Below are 23,519 nucleotides of genomic sequence, written 5' to 3'. Positions count from 1 at the left end.
ACTTACCAGTCCGATCCTTCTGACTCCAGAAGGATGTGGATGCAGAACAGGTCCAGATCCCTGTGTCTTGGAGCTGTTGTGCTGTTTTATGATTTATGAATATAGAGTTTGGACATGAGGTGGTCTTTAAATTCCCTGTGAGTCCTACAGTCCATCAAGCTAGAATTAGACCATCAGATGGAATCCTCTGATTTATACGATATTACATTGCTTGCTTTTGGGGGGTTCTTAACTCTAATCTAGATTATTTCATTTTTCACGGGATGTGGGATGTTTTATTCCCCAAATGGTGTAATTTTCTACAATTTCAATCATATTTGAAGTGCTCTAGGATGACTTTTCAATTAATTCATTCAGTACATTTTTCCCCGGCATCTATTATGTGCCAGGCACCAAGGCTCTGAAAAAGATGGACAAGGTCCTTGCCCTCGACAAACTTATGCGTTACTGGAGGCAACAGGGACTAAAGCAACACATACGTACATATCATCGTGTCAGGAAAGTGGTAAGACAAATAAAGCAGATTGGGGTAACGAGAGCTACTCTTTTAGATAAGGTAATTAGGCAAGGTCCCTGGCAGGATGACTGAATTGTGAAAGAACTCCTCAGGCATGCGTCTAGAATTTATTAGTTCATTTTTACTGTGAAGGTTTTAGTGACTTTTTTCAGTATATCACGTTTGTTGTTTTGTTTTGCTTTCTTTGCCTGGTTTAATGTCGTGGTCCTGTTATAAAAGTATTTTTGATTCCTGCTTTTCCCCCAAACCATGTTGTAATGATTTTCTAAATTTCAAACCCTTTGAATCTATCCTCTCAAATGGCTGCATCATATCCCTTAGCTATTTCCATGTTGTTGGAATACTTAGATTACTTCTAATTTCTTGCTGTTACAAGTAACACTAGTGTGAACTTCCTTTTTTTTTTAAATTTATTTATTTGACAGAGATAGGGACAGCCAGCGAGAGAGGGAACACAAGCAGGGGGAGTGGGAGAGGAAGAAGCAGGCTCCCAGCGGAGGAGCCTGATGTGGGGCTCGATCCCATAACGCTGGGATCACGCCCTGAGCCGAAGGCAGATGCTTAACCGCTGTGCCACCCAGGCACCCCCGAACTTCCTTTTTTTAATAAATCTTTTTAAATGTTTGAAGTATTTCTTAGAAGATGTTCAGAAGAGGTATCTACCGATTAGGAAAACTATTTAAAATAATAGTTAAAAATAATTGGAAAGATTACACGATAAATCACTTTAAGGGAAAAATATTTTCATAACCACACAGATCTCCAGTATTACCTATCCATGTACCATGTGTCTCTCTATAGAGACACCTAAGACGTCAATCTCTATACCCTGTGTCTGTCTGTCTCATCTGTCTACCCATCCATCATTTATCTGACTATATTCCTCATCTGCCTTGACCCATTATTTTTTAAAAAAGTAAGCTTGCCTGTTTTATTTGAAGACTTAAGCCTCAACTCTTTCAACATCCCTTAAAGTACTTAAAAGGTGAGGTATGTCATTCAACATCTCTGTTTTTCCTGTGTTTTTTATTAAGGGACCGTTTCTCCCAAAGTGATTCTGCTCCCTGATATGTCTACTGTCGCCTTGTCAAAGAAACCTGAGGCTTACAGATGATACTTTTCTCAGTAACAACGCTCATGGCTGAGACAATTTGACGCACGTACCACGACGAGAACGGCGGAGGCTTCCGAGACGTTGCCCGAAGCTGGCAGGGTGAGGGGTGAACGGTGGATGAACAGCTTGCTGGGGGAGGGCGCGCTCAGTGTCGGAGGACCTCCCGAGCTGACCCGTCACAGATGGCTGCCAGTGGCTGCTCCCTCGAGGACACTTGCACGTGGTGTCGATGATCTCCTTTCTTCAGCGGAGCTGGCACTAGGACGAACACATGGGTCACACTCAGAACAGCAGCTCCCTACTTTAACACGGGTTTCACCTGTAAAACATGTACCCAGATTTTAATTTTTATGTGATACATTCTCCCCCACCGCTGTTGTTTTGAAACTTCCCCAGCCTACAGAAAAATGACAAGAAGAATACAGTGAACATTTGGATACCCATCACCTCAGTTCACCAATTTTTAGCATTTTGCCACATTTGCTTCTCTGTGTGTCTGCACACACGTGTGTATACGTACATACATGTGTGCATGGGTGTGCACACGCCTGTAGAATTATGTGTATGTGAACCATGTATAGTGAATACATATACCAATAGTTTTTTTAAAGATTGATTTATTTTTGAGAGAAGGAATCTCAAGCTGACTCCCCACCGGGCACAGAGCCCACTGTGGGCTTGATCCCACGACCCTGAGATCACAACCCAAGCTGAAATCAAGGGTCTGGAACTCTTAACCTACGGAGCCACCCAGGCGCCCCTGTACAAATAATTTTAAATGAGCCATTCGTGAGTCAACTGTGGAAGTCCTGAGTCTTCCCCAAGGCCAGGATTAGCTGAGGCAAGTGTTGCAAAAAATTTAAGGGGGCACCCAGAAACTCTTATCATCAAAGTAAATATTGTAGTGCAATCTTTAAAAAAACCCGACATTACAGAAAAAAGCCCAGGATGATCAAAAATATCAAAAATTTTTAATAAAGACGGGCTGTGGTTTGTTTTACGGGCTTACATAATTGTGCAAGGAGAGGAGTGTTTCCAACCAGCTGGAGGTCCTGGGACATGTGGCTGTTGGGTTTATGAGGCATGACGGTGGCTTGTGAGCAGATTAGGCAATGAGGGCTTTCTATATTCTCACGTGTTTTGACTGTAGAGCTTGCATTAGCTTTTTGTCTTTGGTGCACAATGTGTCAGAGGGGCAGGCATTCCTCCCTCTGCATGTGGCTCTGCCCCGAGCCCTCGAGCACGCGACTCCTTAGGAGCGCAGAGTTTCTTTTGTACCGCCCCGTGAAGTCACCACGGGCAGGAGGCTCGCCGGCGATGCACTTGTGACTATGTGGCATCAGTCCCTATTTAAGTTTCGGGGATGGTGGCATTGATGTCTTTTAGGTCTTACCGCCCCCAACACCCCCCCCCAGGCAGGATCTGATCAAGGATCATGTACTTTTTTCTCCTTTAAGCTAGAAAGCCTCCCCACCCCCACTTTTGTCTTCCGCGCCACTGGCAGTTTTGAAGACTCCAGCCCCATTGTTATGCAGACTAGCTCTCAATTTTGATTTGCCTGATTGTTTTCCTCGAGAATAGGCATTAGGCTGGATTTTAAAGAACACGTCCTTGTTTGGATCTTACCGCACTGCTAGACGGAGTGAAGGAGTGACTGCATTCCCAAGTAGCAACTGTCAGCCAGCTCAGCATGCAGAGCCAGCTATGCAAGGACAACAGAAACAGCTAGGCGTTTGGCGGGTGGCGCAGATCATTCCAAATTAGCAGAGGAGATGTGTACCTTTGGGGTTTTAAAGGTTTTGTGCTAGAAAAGTTGCTGGCTGGAATGACAAGAGGTTTCTGCTCCTGGGCCGACTTTAACTGATGGGAGGTGACTTTCAAGGCTCCCCAAGGCCTCGGGGCCGGGGCGGGGGTGGGGGGAGAGTCTTGCAGTCCATGAGTGGTGTCAGCCGTGTACATCTAGGTGAGGGGTGCAGAGGCACTGGCTGAGCGTTAAGACTGCACCTGATAAAGAATGACTGTGGCCTTAGTGCTGCCGCAAGCCATAATTCTCTCTTCTTACCTAACCTGGGCCAAGTTTCCTGAACAGGCGCACACACGCATGTACGCATGCGCGCACGAGGACTGACTGGAAGTTTGTAAGGTGTCCTTCTCTTGGGGTAAGCCCACCCATTCCTCTATAATCACAGCTCATACACATGTAAATCAACTTTATCCCCATACAGACCCTTAAAAATGCATGGCCTTCTCTAGTAATGGTTTTTGAATTCCTGACTGAAGTGTGGCTGAAGAGTTAAATAAAAAAATCAGGTCCCATCCTCCACTATTCACGGGAGGTGACCAACAGTATAAATGTAGCAAGAAGGTTAAAAGCTGATTAATTCCCTCCCAGGTACTAAGGCAACAACCTGGAAATCCTCTTTATTGTCATTTTGGACAATAAATTTGGATATGGAAAAGTGCTATCTTCTTGGAGTTTAATTAAAAGTAAATAAAGAAGCTGTACCATGAAGACTTTACTCAAAGAACAGGGATAATATTCAGGATCCCCATGGTGCCTCTCTGTTTAACTCCTTGTCATCCAGTCTACCTTGGGAATACATTTCTCAGTCTCTGCCAAATGCAAGTTTTATAGTTCTTCGAATCTTTCCTGATGTTGCAGTGAACAATGCCTATGCCTGTGGCCTGTTCAGATAATTCTGGAAAGAACCGGACGGCAGTTTGGCAGTGTTTCTATCAATCTTAAAGGAACAGCCCCTTTTTTCATTTGCATGCGGTTGTAAGCAGTAATACAGAGAGTTCTGCCGCGGCTTTGCCCACGTTCCCCCAACGACAGCTTTCTGCAAACCTTGAGTACAACGGAGCTCGACCGTGACACAAGCCACCGACCTCATTCAGAATTCTCCAGTTTGGCTTGTAGTCACTTCTGTGTGTGTCTTTAGTTCTGGACAAATCATTGCACGTGTGGGAGCACACCTCTGACCCGGCATTCCCGCTCTTAGGAATCTCTCCTCCAGAAACATTTGCAGTTGTGCACAAAGCCCCTGAGACAAAGATATGGACTGCGATGTGTTTGTGGTAGTAAAGAAATGGTAACAGTCTGCTTCCATCACAGGGGAATAGTGAAATATTTGGGGCCCAAGATGGAATGCTACACAGTAATGAAGAAAGAAAGGGACAGCTATATGCGCGGGGAGAGATCTCGAAGATAAAACAAGTGTGAGAGGCATAGAACAAGATGGTAATATAATTACATTTATGTGAATAATGTAAAGGGATAAGTGTGTACCCATATGTTTGCACAGAAATGCATTTAAAACATGAAGGGCAGTGGCTGCCACATGTTTCATTTCAGGCAGGATCCCTAAAACAGCTACCTCTTTGGCATTAAAAAAAAAAAAATCTGCAGTCATTTCACAGACTGCGCCTGAGACTAACACAGAGCCTTCCCTCCCTGGGAAGAAAAATGCCCTTCACCTGGAAAAGAGGCCCAGTGGGAGTCTCGGGAGGGCCATCAGCCCGCAGCAGCACCCAGGGGTGCCGGAAGCTGTTTTCGTAAAGGCAAGCGGGCGAAACCTCCCCAGAGTAAAACTTTTTATAATTAACAAAGTAGTAGGTTTCCCCCGCAGGCCATGCAGCCACCCATTTCCCAATAACAACCATTAATTATTTATTTAGAAGTTAAAATACAGTGTGGGGAGGAAGGGCGAAGCAGGACGCCCAGTGAAATCCTCGTAGTCAGAGGGAAGAAAATAGAAGTTCTGGCCAAAGGGGCATTTTTGTAACATATAGACACATTTTCCCATAAGAAACTCCCAGAAAAATTGAAACCACATGTGCAGATGGCCAGGGCGTGCTGTGCATGTTGCTGTGCAAGCGATTCAGCGGGGCTGCAGCAAAACCAGCTTTCTCAGCTCTTGGGTTCTGGGGCTTTCTCAACAATGAGAAGCCCCCAAAGAACAAGCAGATCCCAGCAGAGCGAACAACGTTGCAGCAGGGAGTGGTTTCCTTCACCCCCACCCTGTTTGTTCCCTTTGCTCTCCAAAAGTTACAAACTGGCTTTCCTTCCTGATAAACCAAGGCTTCCTCACTGATTGGTCTCAGTTTGGGAAAGGACGTGACATCAGCAACTTTGCAGACTTGGGGCTTGGGGGGCCGTTGTGAGCTTTGGCCAACCTCCAGCCAGCTAGGTGGAGCGTGCGTGCGTGCATGTGTGTGTGTGTGTGTGTGTCTGGGCGCGTGCGTCTGACCACAGGTAGTGTGCTCAGATTACCCTGCCTGTTCTGTTCTCTGCTGTTCTCTGCCGTCTGACCAGGACGGTACGGCTCGACCAGCCACAGCACTGGAATTCCCAGGAGCAGGGGGAGCATGGAATTTGGACTCTCCTGAGCAACTGAAGTGGAGCACAGAGCTGGCCCGGCCCAGGAGAGCACCATGGACGGCGAACCGGGGGGCAGGAACAGCAAGTCCCCGAGGCCAGGAGACCCTCCTGACACCAGGCTCCTTGCAAACCCGTGGATGGGGGGTGAGTGGACGGGCTGTGGAATCAGAGTGCTGGGGAGGCTGCCTAACGTGCTGAGGAGAGGAGAGGGCGGGCTGATTTCAGTGGCCCTGTCTGAGGTGTGTCCACAGCTTGGAAGATGTATGTCCTTTACACGGTGGTTCAAAAAAGGTGTGCACCTCTATCTGCAGAGTCCTAGAGACCGCACTAAGTCGACTGTCACAGCTTATTCACCGGTAGAAACTTCCGCTCCCAAAGAATTCTCTTTTGTGGGCCAGAGGTATCACATATATTACATCAGAGGTATAAAACTTATATTTAAATAGGATAGTTTTACTGCCAAGACATTATTAAAAGGTCTTAGGTATTTGGCATTTAGGCGGGGCCGGGTTTATAAATGATGTCCAAACACTGAGTACTGATTGATTCACTTTAAAAGCAGACTTCTTTTTTTTTTTTAACTTTGGAGAAGCATCTTGGATGATTCTCACCTGTCAGGTGGTGTCTTCACTATAAAGCCTCATGCCTCTGGGCAACTGTCATTTTTGGTGAACATTCAACAGGTGCCTGAAAGGATTCTGAAAAATGGGTCTAAGCATTAGAGGAGCGATGCTGACATTCGGATTCATATTACTAGCAAGGCTGCCCACAGCACTTGTCTATCAGAGGGGCAATATGCAGGGACCCAGAAGTCAGGCAGGATTTATTACTCTCCTGTCGTACAGCTGCCGAAAGGCGAGGAGAAACCAGAAGAAATTAACAAAATGCCTTCCCTCCCACTAACGACTGCTTCGGTCCTTCATTCATGTATCCAATTTTGCTGCTAAAAGGAGCAGAGCTTTCAACAGTGAGTAGGATTTGCATCTGCAAAGGCAGAACTGGATTAATCAGATTTTTTGAGCCCAAACTTGGAGGAGTAGAAAGCAGAGTGGCACCAAAAATTGCTTTTAAAAAAATGAATTTGGTAAATATATTTTTCAAGCAGCAAATTGTATTTCCGAGTTCATGTGGGAAAGAATCAGTAATCTGGATGACTTGCACGTGATTATTTTACACCTAAGTATGATGTTTATTTTTATTTCCACTCCAGAGAGGGGTGGCAGCCACTTTTCACTGATTAGGGTTTCTAAAGTTCCTAATCTCCATTTGGGGCCGGATCAGTGGGTGGAGGCGGGCAGGCGCCTGTATACTTAAAGGTCTAGTGCTTAGAAAGTGGATAGAGGGTCACAAGTAGGATGCAGAGAGTCTTAGGGAGTCCGCCGAGGGCAAGTTTGGAGAGATGAACTTGATCATGGAGCTGCGGAAGGCTCGGACGAGTGAAGCCTTCATGAGGCAGGGAGTTGAGAGCCATCGATGGTTCTGGAGTGGAGATCGGGCAGTAATGAAGGCTGTTAAGTAAGTGAACCTGGTGGCCAAAGTGAGGCTGGATAGTGGGATCACGGGAAGTTCTTGCACTAATCTGCTGCTTCTCCAGCTCTCATGCAAGGGCGTCACCCGGAGGGCTTGCTCGCATGCAGATGGGTGGGCCCCACCCCCGGAGCTTCCGAGGCCCTGGTAGGCCTGGGTGAGGCCTGGGAGTCTGCATTCCTAATAAGCTCCCAGGCGATGCTGATGGTGCTGTTTGGGGACCAGGCTTGGAGAACCATGCACTCACTATCTCAGCATGGAGCTTACACTTGGATCGAACGTTGGAAATGACAGAGAAATGGGAAACGGGTGACTATTTCAGAGGAGAGAGCAGCCAGGCTATGTTGCTTGATTAAATACCGGGACGAAAGGAGGGAAGGCAGCTGAAACTAGTTTTGAAGCCTAAATTAATGTCAGCCAAGGGGGCAAGGTACGAGAGAAGTTGGGGACAGGAGCTGACGTGGGAGCCAAGTGAGGAAGGGAGGATAGGGCTTCTGCTTTGAACATCAAAGTACCAATGCCGCTGCCCGGCGCACAGCATGACCATGTGGCCCGGACGCTGGGGAATGCGAGGGGTCGGGAAGCCGAGACCTCAGAGTATTCTGCGGGGGCTGTGCTGAAATCCTGGGAAAGGAGAGCTGGTCTGATGGCCCACAGCTGAGAGCCAGGGTTGGGCCCCGGGGCCAGGCCTGCAGGTGAGCACGTAGGACCAGTGAGAGAAGCAGGAAGAATTCAGTGTTGGCATTCCCCAAGAGCTAAAGGAATAGGAGTTTCCAAAGAAGCAGGAGTCACAAGGGCAGATGGCAGGACACCTCTGCTCTCCTCCTTCCTCGTTTCCTGCCTCTGACTGGCCAGGTCCCCCTTATCTTCCACCCCTCAGCCCTGCCACTGCCACCACGAAGCCCTCCTGGGCTCTCTGCTGCTCTCTTCCCGAGTGGAGCCCAGCTCCCCTTGCTTTGTTCCAGCCTTGCCCCTTGCGCGTAACCTCAGTTCTAGCCCAATTGCATCTGTTTGTGCTTCTGAAGTCCTGACCTTGGCGAGGTGTGGAACGTGAAGTATTCCGAACGCTGTTTCCCAAAGGCCCTGCCGAGAGACTCAGCTCAGGTGAAGCGTGTCCCCTGGCACAGGACCAGGTCGGGGTTAACGAGGGCCCAGGTGTGGTTCATCTGGGGAACTTGGCTGCTCCCTTTCTCCCTTGCAGGTCTTTCTCTGACTCCTACTCTGAGGCAAGGGAGGAAAGGGTAGGCAGATGGCAACCAGCTCTTCGCAGAGATTGGTTTAATAGTTTAAGGAGAATGTCTTTATTTTCCTGAAAATACCTTGTTATGTATGGGTTGAGTTGTGCCTCCCCAAAGGATGTTGGAGCCCCAACCCCCATTACCTCAGAATGTGACCTTATTTGGAAGTCGGGTCGTTGCAGATGTAATTAGTTAAGATGAGGTCATACTGGAGTCGGGTGGGCCCTAATTCAATGACCGATGTCCTCATAAGAAGAGAGGAGAAAGGGAGAAGACCTGTGACAGCAGAGGCAGAGATTGGGGTGACGCGTCTAACAAGCCAAAAAACCCAGTAAAGATGGCCGGCCACCACCTGAAGTTACAAGAGGCAAAGAAGAAAGGATTCTTCCTTAGGGCCTCTGAAGAGAGCATGGCCTTGACAACACCTTCCTGCCTTCCAGCCTTCAGAACTAGATGACAATGAATTTCTGTCGTTTGAAGCCAACCTCGTTAGGGCAGCTCTAGGAGAGCGATGCATACCTCCTCTTAGCAACTCGTACTCCTTACGGTGGAGGAGAAACTAGACATCACCCATGACGCACTGAGCAGGTCCCCACTCTTGCAGGTTTTTGTAGAAAGGTCTTTCCTCCCGAAATCGAGCCCACCCTGTAGAGAGTGGGCTCGCATTTAAGGAGGAGACAGGCGCGAACGGGCACGGAAAGGAAGCAAGCCCATGTGCTCATGGTGGATCTTGAGATATCAGGGCGCTTCGGCGGGGGCAGGTTTTCTGGGGAAACCTGCCTGACCAGCCAGAATGGGTGCTGCTGTGAGGTCCCTGTGGAGAAAGCAGCCTGAGAGAGAGACACAGACGGACACCGGGAAAGAAGAGGCTGGGCGATGGGGCTGGAGAAGGAATTACAGTGGACAGGTCTGACTTGCCCAAGAGCTGCCTCAGTGGGCCTTTCTGTTTCCTGTTTCTGACCACGAGGCTCTGCCTCTCTTCCTCTTCTTTTTGTTTGTCCTGATACCCAACCAGGGTCCATCGTAATTGTGAGCACAGCCCCCACTCCCTCTGTGTCTCGGTGCACACCCCTGAGCCCCCCTCGCCACGTCCCGTAGACCGAAGGCAGACGCTCCCACCCTCTCACGGCCACCCAACCTCCCCTTCTGCCCCTTGACCTCGCAAAATGTTTCCCAGGATGGAGACAGATTTATGCCACTGCCTCAGAGCTTCGGTAGTAGCTCTTCTCAGAATGTACCAATTAGCGCCTTTAAAATCTCTTCTGAAATAATGGAAATTAAAAAAAATCATTCCAGAATTGCAATAAAGATGAAATGGCAGCCTTCCTAATGCGCTGCAGGGTTTGACGGCGGCTCGATTTAAGAGGAAGGTAGGTGTAATGGCCCTAATTGGAGGACTGGTGGAGTGGGTTTGTGAGGAGAGCTGCCTGCCCCATTTTCACCTCGAGCTCGGCTGCGGCATCTGTGGCGTTGCCAATGACCCCATTTGGCATTGATTTTCTGGCAGTCAAACCAGTAGACCCTGGCTGAGCGAGTGTTGGGGAAGAATCCTTAATATATCCTCAGGGCTTGGGTGGTGTGTCGTGTACAGATAATGGCCCTTGAGTTTCAGAGGCGGTGGTGGGGTCAGTGGAAGAGGGGATGGTGACCTTGAGTCCCTTCTTCGTCCAGTTCCCTACTGGGAGCATTTCTGTGTTCTGGTGGAAATTGGTCCCCTTTCCTGCCCTGTCTGCTCTCTGGTGGTTAGCAGGAAGGCAGGCAAAGCTGTTTCTGGGTGTAATTGCACATGTTGTCTATAGCTCATTGCCTGCTTGGGTGTGGGCTCTGGAAAACCCTAGAGAAACCTCTTCCTGATCTTCCCAGGCAGGAGCATATAAGGTGTATGCCTCAGCTGTCTCTCCAGTGTTTTTAAGAGCTGGAGAGAGAGAGTGTGTGTGGGTGTGGACTAGTCCGTGTTGCAGATTACGGTGTTTACTAAACCATGTGTGTGTATGTATGCATATAGATACGTATCTCCACGCTCTCGATGCTAGAAAAATGTCAACCTTCCCACCATCATGGTTTTCAGTCTTCACACAATCACTCAGTTGTTCAGAGACCAGCTGAGGCTGACGTCCTTGTATAAATTTGAGATGAATTTTGCCTTTGGCAGGACCCATGTTTTTCTCCTGGGCAGGAGTGATCGACACATTATGATAGGCTTACCGAACCCTAGTCTGAAATGACTTCCAATGAGAAAGGTGCTGACGGGAATATAAAGAGGTACGACCCTTTTGGAAGAGAGTTTGGAAGTTCCAGAAAAGGCTAAACATTGGGTGACCATGTCCTACAGCACTTCCACTCCTAGGTATGAAGCCAAGAGAACTGAAAACAGCCACGCACAGATTTGCTCATGGATGTCCATAGCAGCGCCGTTAATAGGAGCCAAGAAGTAAAAACAACCCAGGTGTCCATCAACCGACAGGTGAATAAGTAAAATGTGGTCTTATCTCGACGGTGGGTATTATTTGGCCTTGGAAAGCGATGAAGTACTGATAGGTACTAGAATGTGGACGAACCTTGAGACATGACACTAGGTGGAAGAAGTCAGCCGTAAAGGACCACGTCCCGTACGATTCCATTTACGTGAAATGTTCAGCTTGGCAGATCCATGAAGGCAGACAGTATATAAGTGGCCACCAGGTGTCGGGGAAAGTGAAACTGGGCAGTGACAGCTAATGGGCGAGGGGTTTCTTTTGGGGATGATGAAGGTGTCCGAAAATGGACAGCATAGTAGGACGGTTGTACAGCTCTGTGAGAACCAATGACTGGTACACGTTAGGGGCGTGAATTGTATGGTATGTGGATTATGAGTCAATCACGTCGTTAGAGAGATGTAGATGGTCAGCCGCTCACCACGTGCACCAGGACAACACCCTGCGCTTCTCAGTGACACAGACTGTGTCTGCTTTGGAAATCCCACACTCTAACGCAGGGGGACCAAACCGCAGGTGACCTTTTTTATTCCTCTTAGAGGAGTACGTGGTTCTTTATTTACGGTAAATGGAAGGAGTAATGGTTTCAAGACGAACGAACAGAAAGTAAAGCCCGTTTTTGTCTCTGGTTGATCATATAATTGCATCGTTTTTATGAAATCTGAACAGAGTTACAATTTAGGACCCAAATTACCTGCCCGGACTGTTTAGGCTGTCAGCTCTAATTAACCGAGCTCGCTTTAAGAAAGGGGAATGTACCAGCTAGGTTTCTTAGCAGCTGAACACTTGGAAGGAAAAATGGATTAATCATCACACACACGGTGAACCATTAGGGTGCATTTGCAAATGTCTTTTAAAACAGATCTTCCAAACCTTTTTTCAGTTTTTGGCTCTTCTTCTCACTCAGGATTCGGCGCACATTTGTATTTTGCATCAGCACCGACAGTGCAGAATTAGTTGTCCTTTTAATTCTAATTTGGAGAGAAGTCTTTCCGTATCTGCAGCCTCGGGGGTAGGCTCCAAGCACTAGAAACAGCAATATTTTTTTCCTGAGAGAATCAGGAACCTCAGAGACTGCTGCGAGGCCATGAAGTTTCTACTGAGCGTAAGGTTGTGGAGGTAGGAAAAGCCATTTCACGTAAGGAACTCGTAGGGACCCCCGAAGGAAAGCGTTGGATGGACTGCGTGTCTGTAGGCTCGTTCAGCTGCCTCTTACCTATCAATGCTTCACGAATCCATCTGGAAGGATGGTAATTTGCTCCCTAGGACAGATTTTCCAGGGCCTCGATAGCTCCAGATAGCAGGCGGACCTCAGCCAACGCGTGTTAAGTACAAAGTGTTCTAGCCACCTCCTTTCTGGCTTTTCGGTCGGTAAGGCATTAGTAACTGCCCTGCTTCCCCAGGTCCCCGTAGCTTTTAGGAGCCCCTGATTCCTTTACGAGGCGTGGCTGGCGCAGACCATTCTGCCTTGTTCGTGTGTAGCGTGTTTACTCAGGCAGGCAGGGTGAAGCAAGCTCGGATGAACCGCCTCACATTCTGATTTCCTGTGTTTGTTCTAGAAATCAGACACAGCTTGAGAGGAGGAAAATGCAGGTCTCTGTCTCATTCAGGTTGCCTCCACATTCAATTAGAGGAAAACATTTAATGTGTTGGGACAGGGTTTACAGGCTTCCTTCCGCGGAATGTGTATTCTTTCTCTGTGGTCATAAAATACGTTTGCTATTTGAAATAGCAGTGATGAGGGGGTATAATCAAGACTCTGCCTGATGGCAGGGCAGGATAATGATAGTAGCTAATAGGTATTGAGCTGTGGGTAAGTTTATTACTGTCCTTACGTGACAGGGAAGGAAAGTGAGGCTCAGAGCCTGTCCACGGACCCACAGCTCAGGAGCGGCCAAGCGGGTCTGAATCCAGAGCTCTCTTAACCACAGCGGCATGCTACCTTTTGGGGTAAATCATGTTCCCGTTACAAGGTCAGACTGAACTCTACTTTGTGCTTGATATTGGGATAGGAGGTAGTTCATAAATAGATAGGGTTCTGTTTAGATCTGATTTCAAACCTAATGGTGTATGTAATGATGTCAGTACTACTATTAGTATGTGGCGCTGTTTGCTGAGATACCAGAGTTCGGATTTCATGCGGGAAGCTAGACTGGCAACCACAGCTTAACACGCTAATGCTGCTGATTAGTGAAGCTCTCACTTAACTAAATGGACCATTTGCCTTTGAAACCAGTGTGTAAATGGAAGTCCAGTAGTCCGTCATCCCAATCTATCTCTTTTGTCCTCAGCTGGGAGACTGGCTGTCGTTCTTTCTTTAGCTATCTCGACATTTCAAATAAAATGTGTACTGGGAGCATCAACAGAGGGGAGAAATGCTGAAGGGCTCATGGGAGTCTTGGTTGATTGACTCCAAGCTCTCCATCCAGGAAGACCCTTTGGGCTCTTCTTGACGGGGGAGGATGCGCCTTGGGTCTATAGTGTGTTAGCACGATGTAACCCGTTCCTCCCTTTCCGTGTAGATGTTGTGTCTGATTGGTCTCCTGTGCACGAAGCTGCCATCCACGGACGTCTGCTCTCTCTGAGGAACCTCATCAGCCAGGTACATGGATTTTTTTGGGGAAAAAGATAAATATTAAGCATATCTATCTCTTGCTCACCATGCTGAGAAAAAATTATAATCTGATTTATTAAGATAGAAATTTCCTCTTTGGCAAAATGAAGTGAATCCTGTCCCCTTTAACCATTTCTTTATCGGGAGGCTGGCACCAATACTAGAATTTACTAAATTCTATGCGCATAATAGGTACTATTATACCTACTGGGTGAATAACTGAGATCAGTGCATTCGAGTTACCCTCGCTTTACTCGATAGACTGTGTTCTTGAAAATTATCACCTGAAACAGTTTTTCTCAACTGGGGCAATTTTGTCCCTTAGGGACATTTGACAATGTCTGGAGACAGTTTTGGTTGTCACAGCTGGGAGTGGGGGTTGGGGGGGGTGCTACTGGCATCGAGTGGCTAGAGACCAAGGATGTCATTGACATCCTACGTTGTGCAGGACAGCCCTCTACATCAGAAAACTATCCAGCCCCAAATGCCGGTAGCGCTGAGGTTGAAAACCCCTGATGTAAAATAAATGCTTGAAAATGTCTTTTAAAATATGTAATCTTACCATTTTGAAGATACTTTCAGTCTTACGGAACCTCTAGCTGATAGTAGCTCTGCCCAGTTTGATAACCAGTTTCTCTGCTCCCCAGGTGTAATTTCAAGTACACATTAATTTGAGTTTTGCTGGTTCGAAATTATTGGGAACTTAAGCAAAGACACTTGTAAAAAAAAAAAAGCGATTGAAATCAAAATTCTAATAAAAGTTTTTGTTCAGAATGTTCTGTTTTCAGAAAAGACTGTAGTCTTTCAGGTGGGAGCTCTTGGCCCTTTCCGTACCATGGACCCTTTGACAGCCTGGCAAGGTCTGTGGACCCCTTCTCAGACTAATGTTTTAAATGCGTGAAACACAATATTGAGACGACCTATCAAATGAGTAAAAGAACAAATGTGACATGGTGATATAAAATGCATTAAATAAGATTTAGTGGCGATTCCAGTGACTACCGTATTTTCTAAGTAGGCTGAGTGCATGTTTTGAGATATTTTAGATGTCTGCAACAATCGAAACACAATAAGAGGGTCTGTGATTCCTCTCAGTGATAGTCCTCTGTGCTGGTATTACCACTGTGGCTTGTCGTCTGGATTCGTAATGGAAGGACATCAGACATCTTAGGTAGTTGTTCGTGAAAATAAATGTTTTAAGTTTAAAAAAATTCCAATTTCATGGACCTATCTAGACTAAGAAATCCTCCCATAAGATAACAATTTCTTTTTTTTATTTAAGTTTTTATTTATTTATTTGACAGAGAGAGACAGCCAGAGAGAGAGGGAACACCAGCAGGGGGAGTGGGAGAGGAAGAAGCAGGCTCCCAGTGGAGCCGGGAGCCCGATGCGGGGCTCGATCCCAGGACCCTGGGATCAGGCCCTAAGCTGAAGGCGGACGCTTAACGACTGAGCCACCCAAGCGCCCCGTAAGATAACAATTTCTAAAGAAAAATTTCAGACTACGTTAAGCCACTATCTTGAGCTGTTTATGGTAGCAGCCTATTATAAATCGAAATTTAGGTAGTAACACATAACTCCAGCTAAAAGCAGTTAAGCTGCTTCTCAGATAAAATGAAACATTTACCTTATTTTGGTAGGATGAAAAATGATCACTGTGGCTTTTATATATCACTTATTAAATTGGACTGATATTCATTTATATTCAGTATTTATATGTCTACTGCACATCAGATGGAACCATATCTTTATCTAAGTTCTGTCACATTATTTGAGCAACTTATCTTCTTGGAACCTCACTTTCTACCTTCATAAAATGAGCATTCCAATAACTACCTGTATCAGTCAGATCTTGCTGGGCAACAACGCAGCCCGAACGGAGGGGCATAATACAATAAACATTTATTTCTGGTCAACGAGTCTTGAGGTCAGCCAGCCTAGGTCGGGCTTGGCTGTAGGCTGTAGCTTGGGGGCGGCTCTCCTGCATTTATCCCGTCCCTTTTTGAGCTGCGGCTACCTGAGGAATTTCGGCTTCATGGCAAAAGGCTAGAGCACAGCAGGGCAAGCCCAGCCATGCAGGGGTACTTCCGGTCTGTTCATGTCACATCTACCAACATCCCGATGTTGGCCAAAGCAAGTCAGAGGACCAAGTCTGAAGTGAAGGCTGAAGGAAGTACATTTTGTCAACGATGAGGTGACGGCAAAGGTGTGAATGTGTTACACTGCTATAGGAGAGTAAAGAATTAAGACCAAAAATTCAGTCCATTAGGTTACCTTATATGGGTCTGCGAGGATTAACTGAAGTGACATCATGTAAATTACCTACTCCAGTTACCGTCATCACACATGGCGTTTATTTTCTGATTACGATCTAATAGCACTTTGGCTAATCAAAGAATAATGACAAACACGGTTGCTAAACCAAACCTATTTTAGGGAGGGAAATAAGACCAATGTTCAAATGTCTATAAAACAAAGAGAAAAGAGAAAGAGGAAAGAAATTCTAATTTTGCCCAAGAATGGAGAAACTGAATCCGTAACTATTCTTCACCATGGCTTCACATTAAAACATCCAGGACGTTTTTAAAAAATAACAATGCCTGGACCTCACTCCAGATATTCTGATTTAAACTAGGGCATTCTTCATACATTGGTAGGTTTTTTTTTGTTTTTTTCACATTTTATTTGAGAGAGCGAGCGAGCATGTGAGTGGGGGGAGGGGCAAAGGGAGAGGGAAAGGAAGAGAGAATCTCAAGCAAATTCCCTGCTGAGTCCAACTCAGGGCTCGATCCCACGACCCTGAGACCATGACCTGAACCAAAATCAGGAGCCAGATGCTTAACTGATTGAGTCATCCAGGTGCCCCCCCCTGCTTTGGTAGTTTTTAAAAACCTCTTGTAGAACTACTACATTCAGGGATTTTTTTAATAAAAGAGACCATTATGATAGTGTAGGAGAGAGAGAGGCGATTGGATATGAAAGGAGTAGTAGGAGGAAAAAAAAAAGGACCAATAAGTTGGATTTCATTAAAATTAAGAACTTTATCAAAAGGCAATATTTAAAAAGGAAGGAGGCCAGCCACAGATGAGAAAATATTTGTTTTATATATATATATATATACATATATATATATATATATATATGTATATATGTATATATATATATATATATATATATGTATATATGTATATATACACACACACACACACCCATCCATCCATCCATCCAATGAAGGGCCCATAATCCTTGTCTAAAATCAATACAAAAAAGATAGGCAACCTGACAGAAAAATGAGCAAGAGACTTGGACCGGCACTTCATAAAAGGGGCTATCCAAATAGTCAATAAATGTATCCAACTATGCTGATTAGTAATTGGGGTAATTCAGATTACAAGTAGGAGATTGTATCACCAGCTCTTCCCAGCAGAAGGGTTAAATGTGAAAAGACAGATGATATCAAGTTTCTTTACCTGTGTAGTGATAACATGCATATTTTCTTTATGATAATTCACTGAGATTTACACTTAGGCTTTATGGACTTTATTGCACTTCAGTAAAACCTTATTTTAAAAAAAGTAGCAGTTTGTTAGGTCAGCAGAAAGCAATTATGATACCACTTGACCATAGTGGGACCTTAATCTGGTGGTTCTCAATCTGCACTGCACATTAGAATCGCCTTGAGATGTCTGGGATAAGGTGGGGCTCTTAAAAATACTGATGCCTGATTTCAGCCTCCTTTGATTATATGACAAATGCTCTGGGGTGCAGCCTGGGTGTCAGGACTTTAAAGGCTCCCCAAGTGATTCCAAGGCACAGCTGAGATCTAGAACCTTAGCAGTAAGGTCTGGCTAAAAGCAAGTGGTGAAGACGGGCTGTTCAGTTCCTTGAATAAAAGTCCTTATGCTGCCCCCTGCAATCCTCAGAGGCTGAGGATCAGATCATAACTGCCTGCAAGTTACAGCATGCCGAGCATACGTCATTTCTGAGTCCTCGTAACAACCTTATAGGGTAGGGACAATTGTCTCCATTTTACAAATGAGGAAACTGAGACTTAGGGAGAGAAGTAACTGGCTCAAGGTCACACTGCTTGTTAGGTGATGGTGCCAGCATTTGAACTTGGGAATCACTCTGCTTACCCTCCCTCTGAGGTCTCCGTCCTAGGTATGAGACAATATAGTGGGACCATTCAGAGAATTCGGGCTGGCGAGACAAGGAGCCCTTTTCAGGGAGAGTTTGGTTGTTGGCAGAGGCTGAGTTTATGTGGTTAGTTGGGTCTCTAGATGCTTATGTCTTAGCAGGGAATTAGAAACGTGTACGGGGCAGAGATTGAGTTTGGAAAGCCGTATACGATATGTAGAGAGTATTGAGAGAAAAAAGAGCCGAGGGCAAATCCTTGAAATGCCTGCATTTAGGAGATGTGAGGAGGAAAAGGACTGAGTTAGTGAGAGAGACAGAAAAAGGACAGTAGGAGGTCAGAGAAAGCGCTTTTGTCAGGGAGAGCTTGGTTTTCGAAGCCAGGGGAGAGGTTTCATGAGCTTGGGATGAATACATAGCAACTTCCAGAAGTGGAGGAGGTGGAGGACAGAGCGAGCTATATTGCATTCGATAAGGAGAAAGTCTCTGGTGATCTTTAAAAGCAGTTTCAGCAGGATTGTGTTGGCAGATGAGAGAAGGGCTAGAAGTAGAGACAATGGGGACAGACTAATTTTGAAAAAAAGGAGGGAAGCAAAGGGGAGAAGGGCATTGGATGGAGGTTTAGTAGGGGGCCTGGAATGAGAATGGGAAGGCTTCAAAACGCAAAAGGAAAGTGTGCCTGAAGAGGAGAGAGCTGGGGAACGCCTGTGAGAAGGCGGCCGAAGGCAAGTCATGAGGTGGTGGAGGGACCGGGTAAGGTCACAGGCTGTTGGGGCGAGCTCAGATGTTTCTTTCTCAAAGAAAGGAGCAATGGAAGAGCAGCAGACTGGAGACATGCAGAGAGATTTTAGGGGTGGGGAGAGAGGAATGCGTGAAGTCCTCACATCAAGTGGCTTTGATCTCCTTGCTACAGTAGAAGGGAATGATGTGTTTGATGAGCCTGAGCGAGACGGCTGTTCGTGACCTTCTTCTGCCCCGAGCGCAGAGAATGCTGTGTCCGTTCTGTACAGGACAAAGGAAAAAGCCAAACCTTCTTGTAGTCTTCAGGTTGGTTCAGGTGGGGGAGGGCATGTGATTTGAGGCTGGGACAGAAAGCTGCCAGGTACTGAGCACTGTGTCACCGTGGGTAACCTGACATTGCCCAGCCCCAAGGATGCGTCAAAAAGAGCGTCTGATGATAGGCCGAGATTAGGGACAAATTGATTACAGAAAGGTTAAAGATAAGCCATTTAATCCATTTTTTTAAAACCTGAGAACCCACTGGGGACTGGACCCTGTGTGAAATAATGGGTTAAAAGTTACCTTATGATATCCTAGGATTCAGATTTGTCAGTAATTCTGACCGGTTGCCGCTGTTCATTAAAGTTGCGTCCAAGCCCAGTGGAGGAACCTCTTTGACATGTGCTTATGTGATGGGGGTGAAAAGCTTTTGTATTGTGACTAAATTCTTTTTTGCATTTTCATTTACCTGGGTTTGTGTAGAAGAACCCCAATGATTGCTTAGAAACGGCAGCGGTCTCAGAAAGCAAGCAAGAAAGAAAAGAAACGGCGTTGGTAACTGGAGGAGTTCGTTGGTAATAACAGAGCACCTAATACCTAATTCCTTTAAAGGACAGTCTTCTGTCATCTCATGATCTGTGACCCTGGGGAATTGTGAATTTCTTGTGTATTTCTTGTATATTCTAGCAGTGTGAGTGGAAGAGATTGGACAAATACAGAGCATTGAGAGGGGGCAAAAAAGGATCTGAGAACAGAGCTTTGAGGGGATGCCTCCAATTAAATAATAAAATAATAATGACAATAATAAAACAGCAGATGCCACCCTGAAGTCCCTGGGCAGTACCTGAGAAGGGATCAACGCAATAACTCAGTTCTTCTTGAGTCGGCCGTCAGGAAGCATTCATTCAGTGCTCAGTGGGTACAGAGGGGATGCGAGGTTACAAAGGAAGGGAAGATGTAGTCCCATCCCTTCCTGTGAACAGCAGGGCAGTCGTGGGGGGGAATACTGTAAGGGATGTTGGAATTTCTCGTTTACAAGTGGGTTATTTCGAGTCTCCCAGAACCCCTCCCCAAGCCCACCCAAAGAAAGGCTCTGGATTCAGGATCCTGTTGACTCAGGCGTATGTCCAGAATGATTGGACCTCTCAAAATCTATGAGGTCACCCATCAGACAGTAAAAGCCGACAGGACAGGATGATCAGGAGGCTGACTGACGCATAAATGTCCACACAGGTGGAAGAATGTGTGTTAGGAATGACAACGTGAGAGCAATTCATTGGAATGATTTTAGGCAAATTTTAACTATTATGGGAAGAAAAGGTACAATGTATTACCAAGTCATTAGTTAAACTAACCGTGTTCTCAAAAAATGTGTCCCAAGAAAAACCAATTTGATCGTACCCAATTTCCTCCTGTTAAGAATAATGTGTTCCATGATCAGGGCGTCTGCGGAGCCTCTCCTGGAGTTCTTCCGATGTTTTGCTTGGATTGAGCTCATAATCCATCTCCCGGAGAGCACATTTTCCCAGAGGTTGATGAAGCCCAGGGCCTTCTGACAATTTTCTTGGCTCTTCAGACCTCGAGTACCTAGAGTGGGAACGTCATTGCCCCTCTGCCTTGGGACTTTCCGCCTGTCTGTGTGGAGGCTCCCCTCGTGCTTTGGTCCTGCATGAGTCATCTCTTGCTGTGTAACAAATTACCCCCAAACTCAGCAGCTTCATGTAATAGACCGTAATGGGTCACAGGGTCTGTGCATCAGGAGTCTAGACACAATTTACCTGGGTCAGGGACTCCTATAGCTGTTGGCCAGGTTCGGTTCCTCCGGGCTGTTGGACTGAGGGCCTCAGTTGGAGTTGTTGGACTGAGTGGCTGTTAGCTGGAGACCGCTCTCCGTTCCTTGTCATGGACCTCATCGAGACAAAAAGCCAGCAAGTGAGAGGACAAGAGAGAGCGAGAACGAGATAAGTCAGTCTAGAATGTGTATCCCCAAGAGTTAAATTGCGGGGTCACAGGGACGCATCTCGTCCACTCTAGTAGAGGCTGTCCCGCTGTATTTCTGAGAGGCTGTAGCATATTATCCTTTCGCCAGCTGCATGAAAGTTCCTTTTGTGTTTGTTCGTTTGACGTTATCAGCAACACCTTAGCATACAGTCCGACTGGGAGCAAGGTTAACTTTAAAAGAATTGTCGAAGGGCTGGATCTGTGGCTGAAACGCCGCCCTATGGAGCTGTGACTTTGCACCCCTTACTCTGTTCATTTCCTCTCCTGCAGGGGTGGCCCGTGAACCTCATCACGGCAGATCGTGTGTCCCCACTCCATGAGGCCTGTCTCGGAGGTCATCCCTCTTGTGCCAACATTTTATTAAAGCACGGAGCTCAGGTAAGTGCGGCTCAAATGTCTTAGAAACCACGACAAATGCCTGTTTCCATCCCTTTTGAATAATTTCCAGCACTTTTGACTAGCCTGATCTGAAGGTCGAAGAGGGGTGTTTTTCAAAAGTATTGTGTCCATCAAACTGCTTTGCTTTAGCGATAGATGAAGTATTGAATTTTTAGCTAGAAAGGAATGGTTTGAGTCTGCATCATTTTCTTTAACCGTGACTACTAGTAAATAGCTGTTAGATTTCTGCCTTCGTTCCCAAGGCTGGAAGGTGATGAAATATTATAGAAAACGTAGAACGTTTGGCTCCATAAGACCCGAATAATGGTCCCAAGCCATGTCTACCATTTGCTAATATTGGAAACTTGGTTAAGTTACTTAGGCTCTGAGCTTTAGAGTGCGTATCTGAGAAGAGGGGGAAAGTAACAACGAAGCTGTGTGCCCCAGAGAGAGGAAAAAGCTTTGCGGGATGTCGGTATCTACGCCACAGCGGGCAATCACCAAACACTGTTTCTACCTGTTATATTTGGCCGTGTAACAAGCTACCCCAACTTAATGACTTATGACAAGAGCCATTTATTTGTCTCACAATTCCTTGTGCTGGCCAGGTAGTTCTTCAGGTCTGGTCTGGTTCGGCTGACCTCAGTTGGGCTTCCTTTAGGCATTTGAGGTTAGCTGACACGTTGGCTGGGGCAGGCTGCTCTGTGACGACCCTGCTGGGGTGGCTGGGGAGGCAGAAAACCTCTGTGTGGTCTCTCATCCTTTCGCAGGCAGCCTGGCCTGGTTCCCATGGTAGCAGGGATGCCAAGAGCATCAAAAAAAGACAAGCTCTCGGCTTGCATCCCATTTGCTCTTGTCCCATCGGGCAAAGCAAGGCCCATGGGCGAGCCCCGACTCAAGGATCGGAAAAGAAGTGTCCATCTTGTGATGGCAGGAATTGCAATGCTGTGTCGCAGAGGGCTATGCATACTGGGCAGAGAATCTGTGGCCGTTTTTGCAAACTACCACCACGTGACCAGTGTGAATACTAAGAAGCTTGCTGGGAGCACACAGAAGTGTGCTGGCCCGTTCCTTTCTGATGGGGAGAGGAAGCCTGATGAGGCTTCCGAGGGGAGAATGATGTCTAAGCTGAAAGGCAGAGGACCCGTTGGCATCAGTCAGCTGAGTCGTGGGTTGGGGCAAGTTCTGGGCTTCCCACCCACTGGCAAGAGCAAATGCAAAGACTTGAAAACGGAAGTGAGCAATTTTTTTTTTTTTAACTTCCAATCACTCCTTGTGGCAGCAGAGCAGAGTGGGTAAGAGGGGCCAGAACACAAACAGCCTTGTCGTGCCCGCCAAGAAAATGGGCTTTGTCCTGAGAGCAGTAGTAGAGAGCCATAGGTGAGCGCATCATCGGGTTTATACTGGGGTTAAGAAAACTGACTCCACGTGTGGAAGCAGGGCCGAGACGAAGGAGAGGCTGAGTGGCACGTAGGGTGCCAGGTATAGAGAGAGACTCCCTGCCGGGGTTGCTGAGCACTCGCGTGTCTCCGGGAAGGGAGTGCCTCCTTAAACTTTGTGCCCTGGATATCTTCTGTGCCTCACTAGTCCTCTTCTTCCTTGGAAGTGGCTTGTGAGAATGATTTCATGGTCTTCATAATATCTTTGGTTAACAATGTAGAAAATTTGCATTTGGCTTGGCTCTTCCCTATTTGATTATAGCCCAAACTGTGAAGTCGGATGTGAACTTGTAAGTTTCGGTCAGATTTCCAACCTTAGAAAAGATGGCCCCAAAGACTCTAGCTTTATGGCCCTGTAGGACGTTAGCGAGTCTTGTATCTATTAGCAGATTTATTTCAGCATTTAATTGACTGACGATATAATTTTTCCTTTGAGCCAGCCGTACCATCTTACTGGTTCTCTCATTAACGAACGAGTTGAAGAAAATCTTTGGCACGCATTCACACTATAGTTCTGTGAAACTCATGTTTTAAAATTTAAAAAAATACGTTAGCTCTAAAAGGTTACTCTCACTGCTGGAAAGGACACTGGATTGGTGTGGGACGGGTCTAGAATGGCATGTTTAAAACAAGGAGATTAGTTTGTAAGCTATATAGGATTATCCTAACTAGTTTCAAGGTTCATGTTCCTGGGGGCGTGGAA

General features: G+C 46.4%; 1 protein-coding gene across 4 annotated transcripts in view; it reads left to right on the top strand.

Annotated features, from left to right (window-relative positions):
* Positions 1 to 2,038: 2,038 nt before the first annotated feature.
* Positions 2,039 to 23,519, top strand: part of ASB9 (ankyrin repeat and SOCS box containing 9) — a 29,957-nt gene continuing 8,476 nt past the window's right edge. For all 4 annotated transcript variants that reach the window (XM_057310213.1, XM_026478102.4, XM_026478103.4 and 1 more), the window contains exons 1-3: positions 2,039 to 6,156; positions 13,774 to 13,853; positions 21,270 to 21,377. In XM_057310213.1, coding sequence (XP_057166196.1) covers positions 6,066 to 6,156; positions 13,774 to 13,853; positions 21,270 to 21,377 — 279 coding nt within the window. In that variant the 5' untranslated portion in view covers positions 2,039 to 6,065. The remainder of the gene's footprint in view (positions 6,157 to 13,773; positions 13,854 to 21,269; positions 21,378 to 23,519) is intronic.

This window comes from Ursus arctos, chromosome X, assembly GCF_023065955.2.
Source record: "Ursus arctos isolate Adak ecotype North America chromosome X, UrsArc2.0, whole genome shotgun sequence".
NCBI classification, from domain to species: Eukaryota; Metazoa; Chordata; class Mammalia; order Carnivora; family Ursidae; genus Ursus; species Ursus arctos.
Note: the sequence above shows the minus strand (reverse complement) of the source record. Positions and strands in the feature narration are given on the sequence as shown.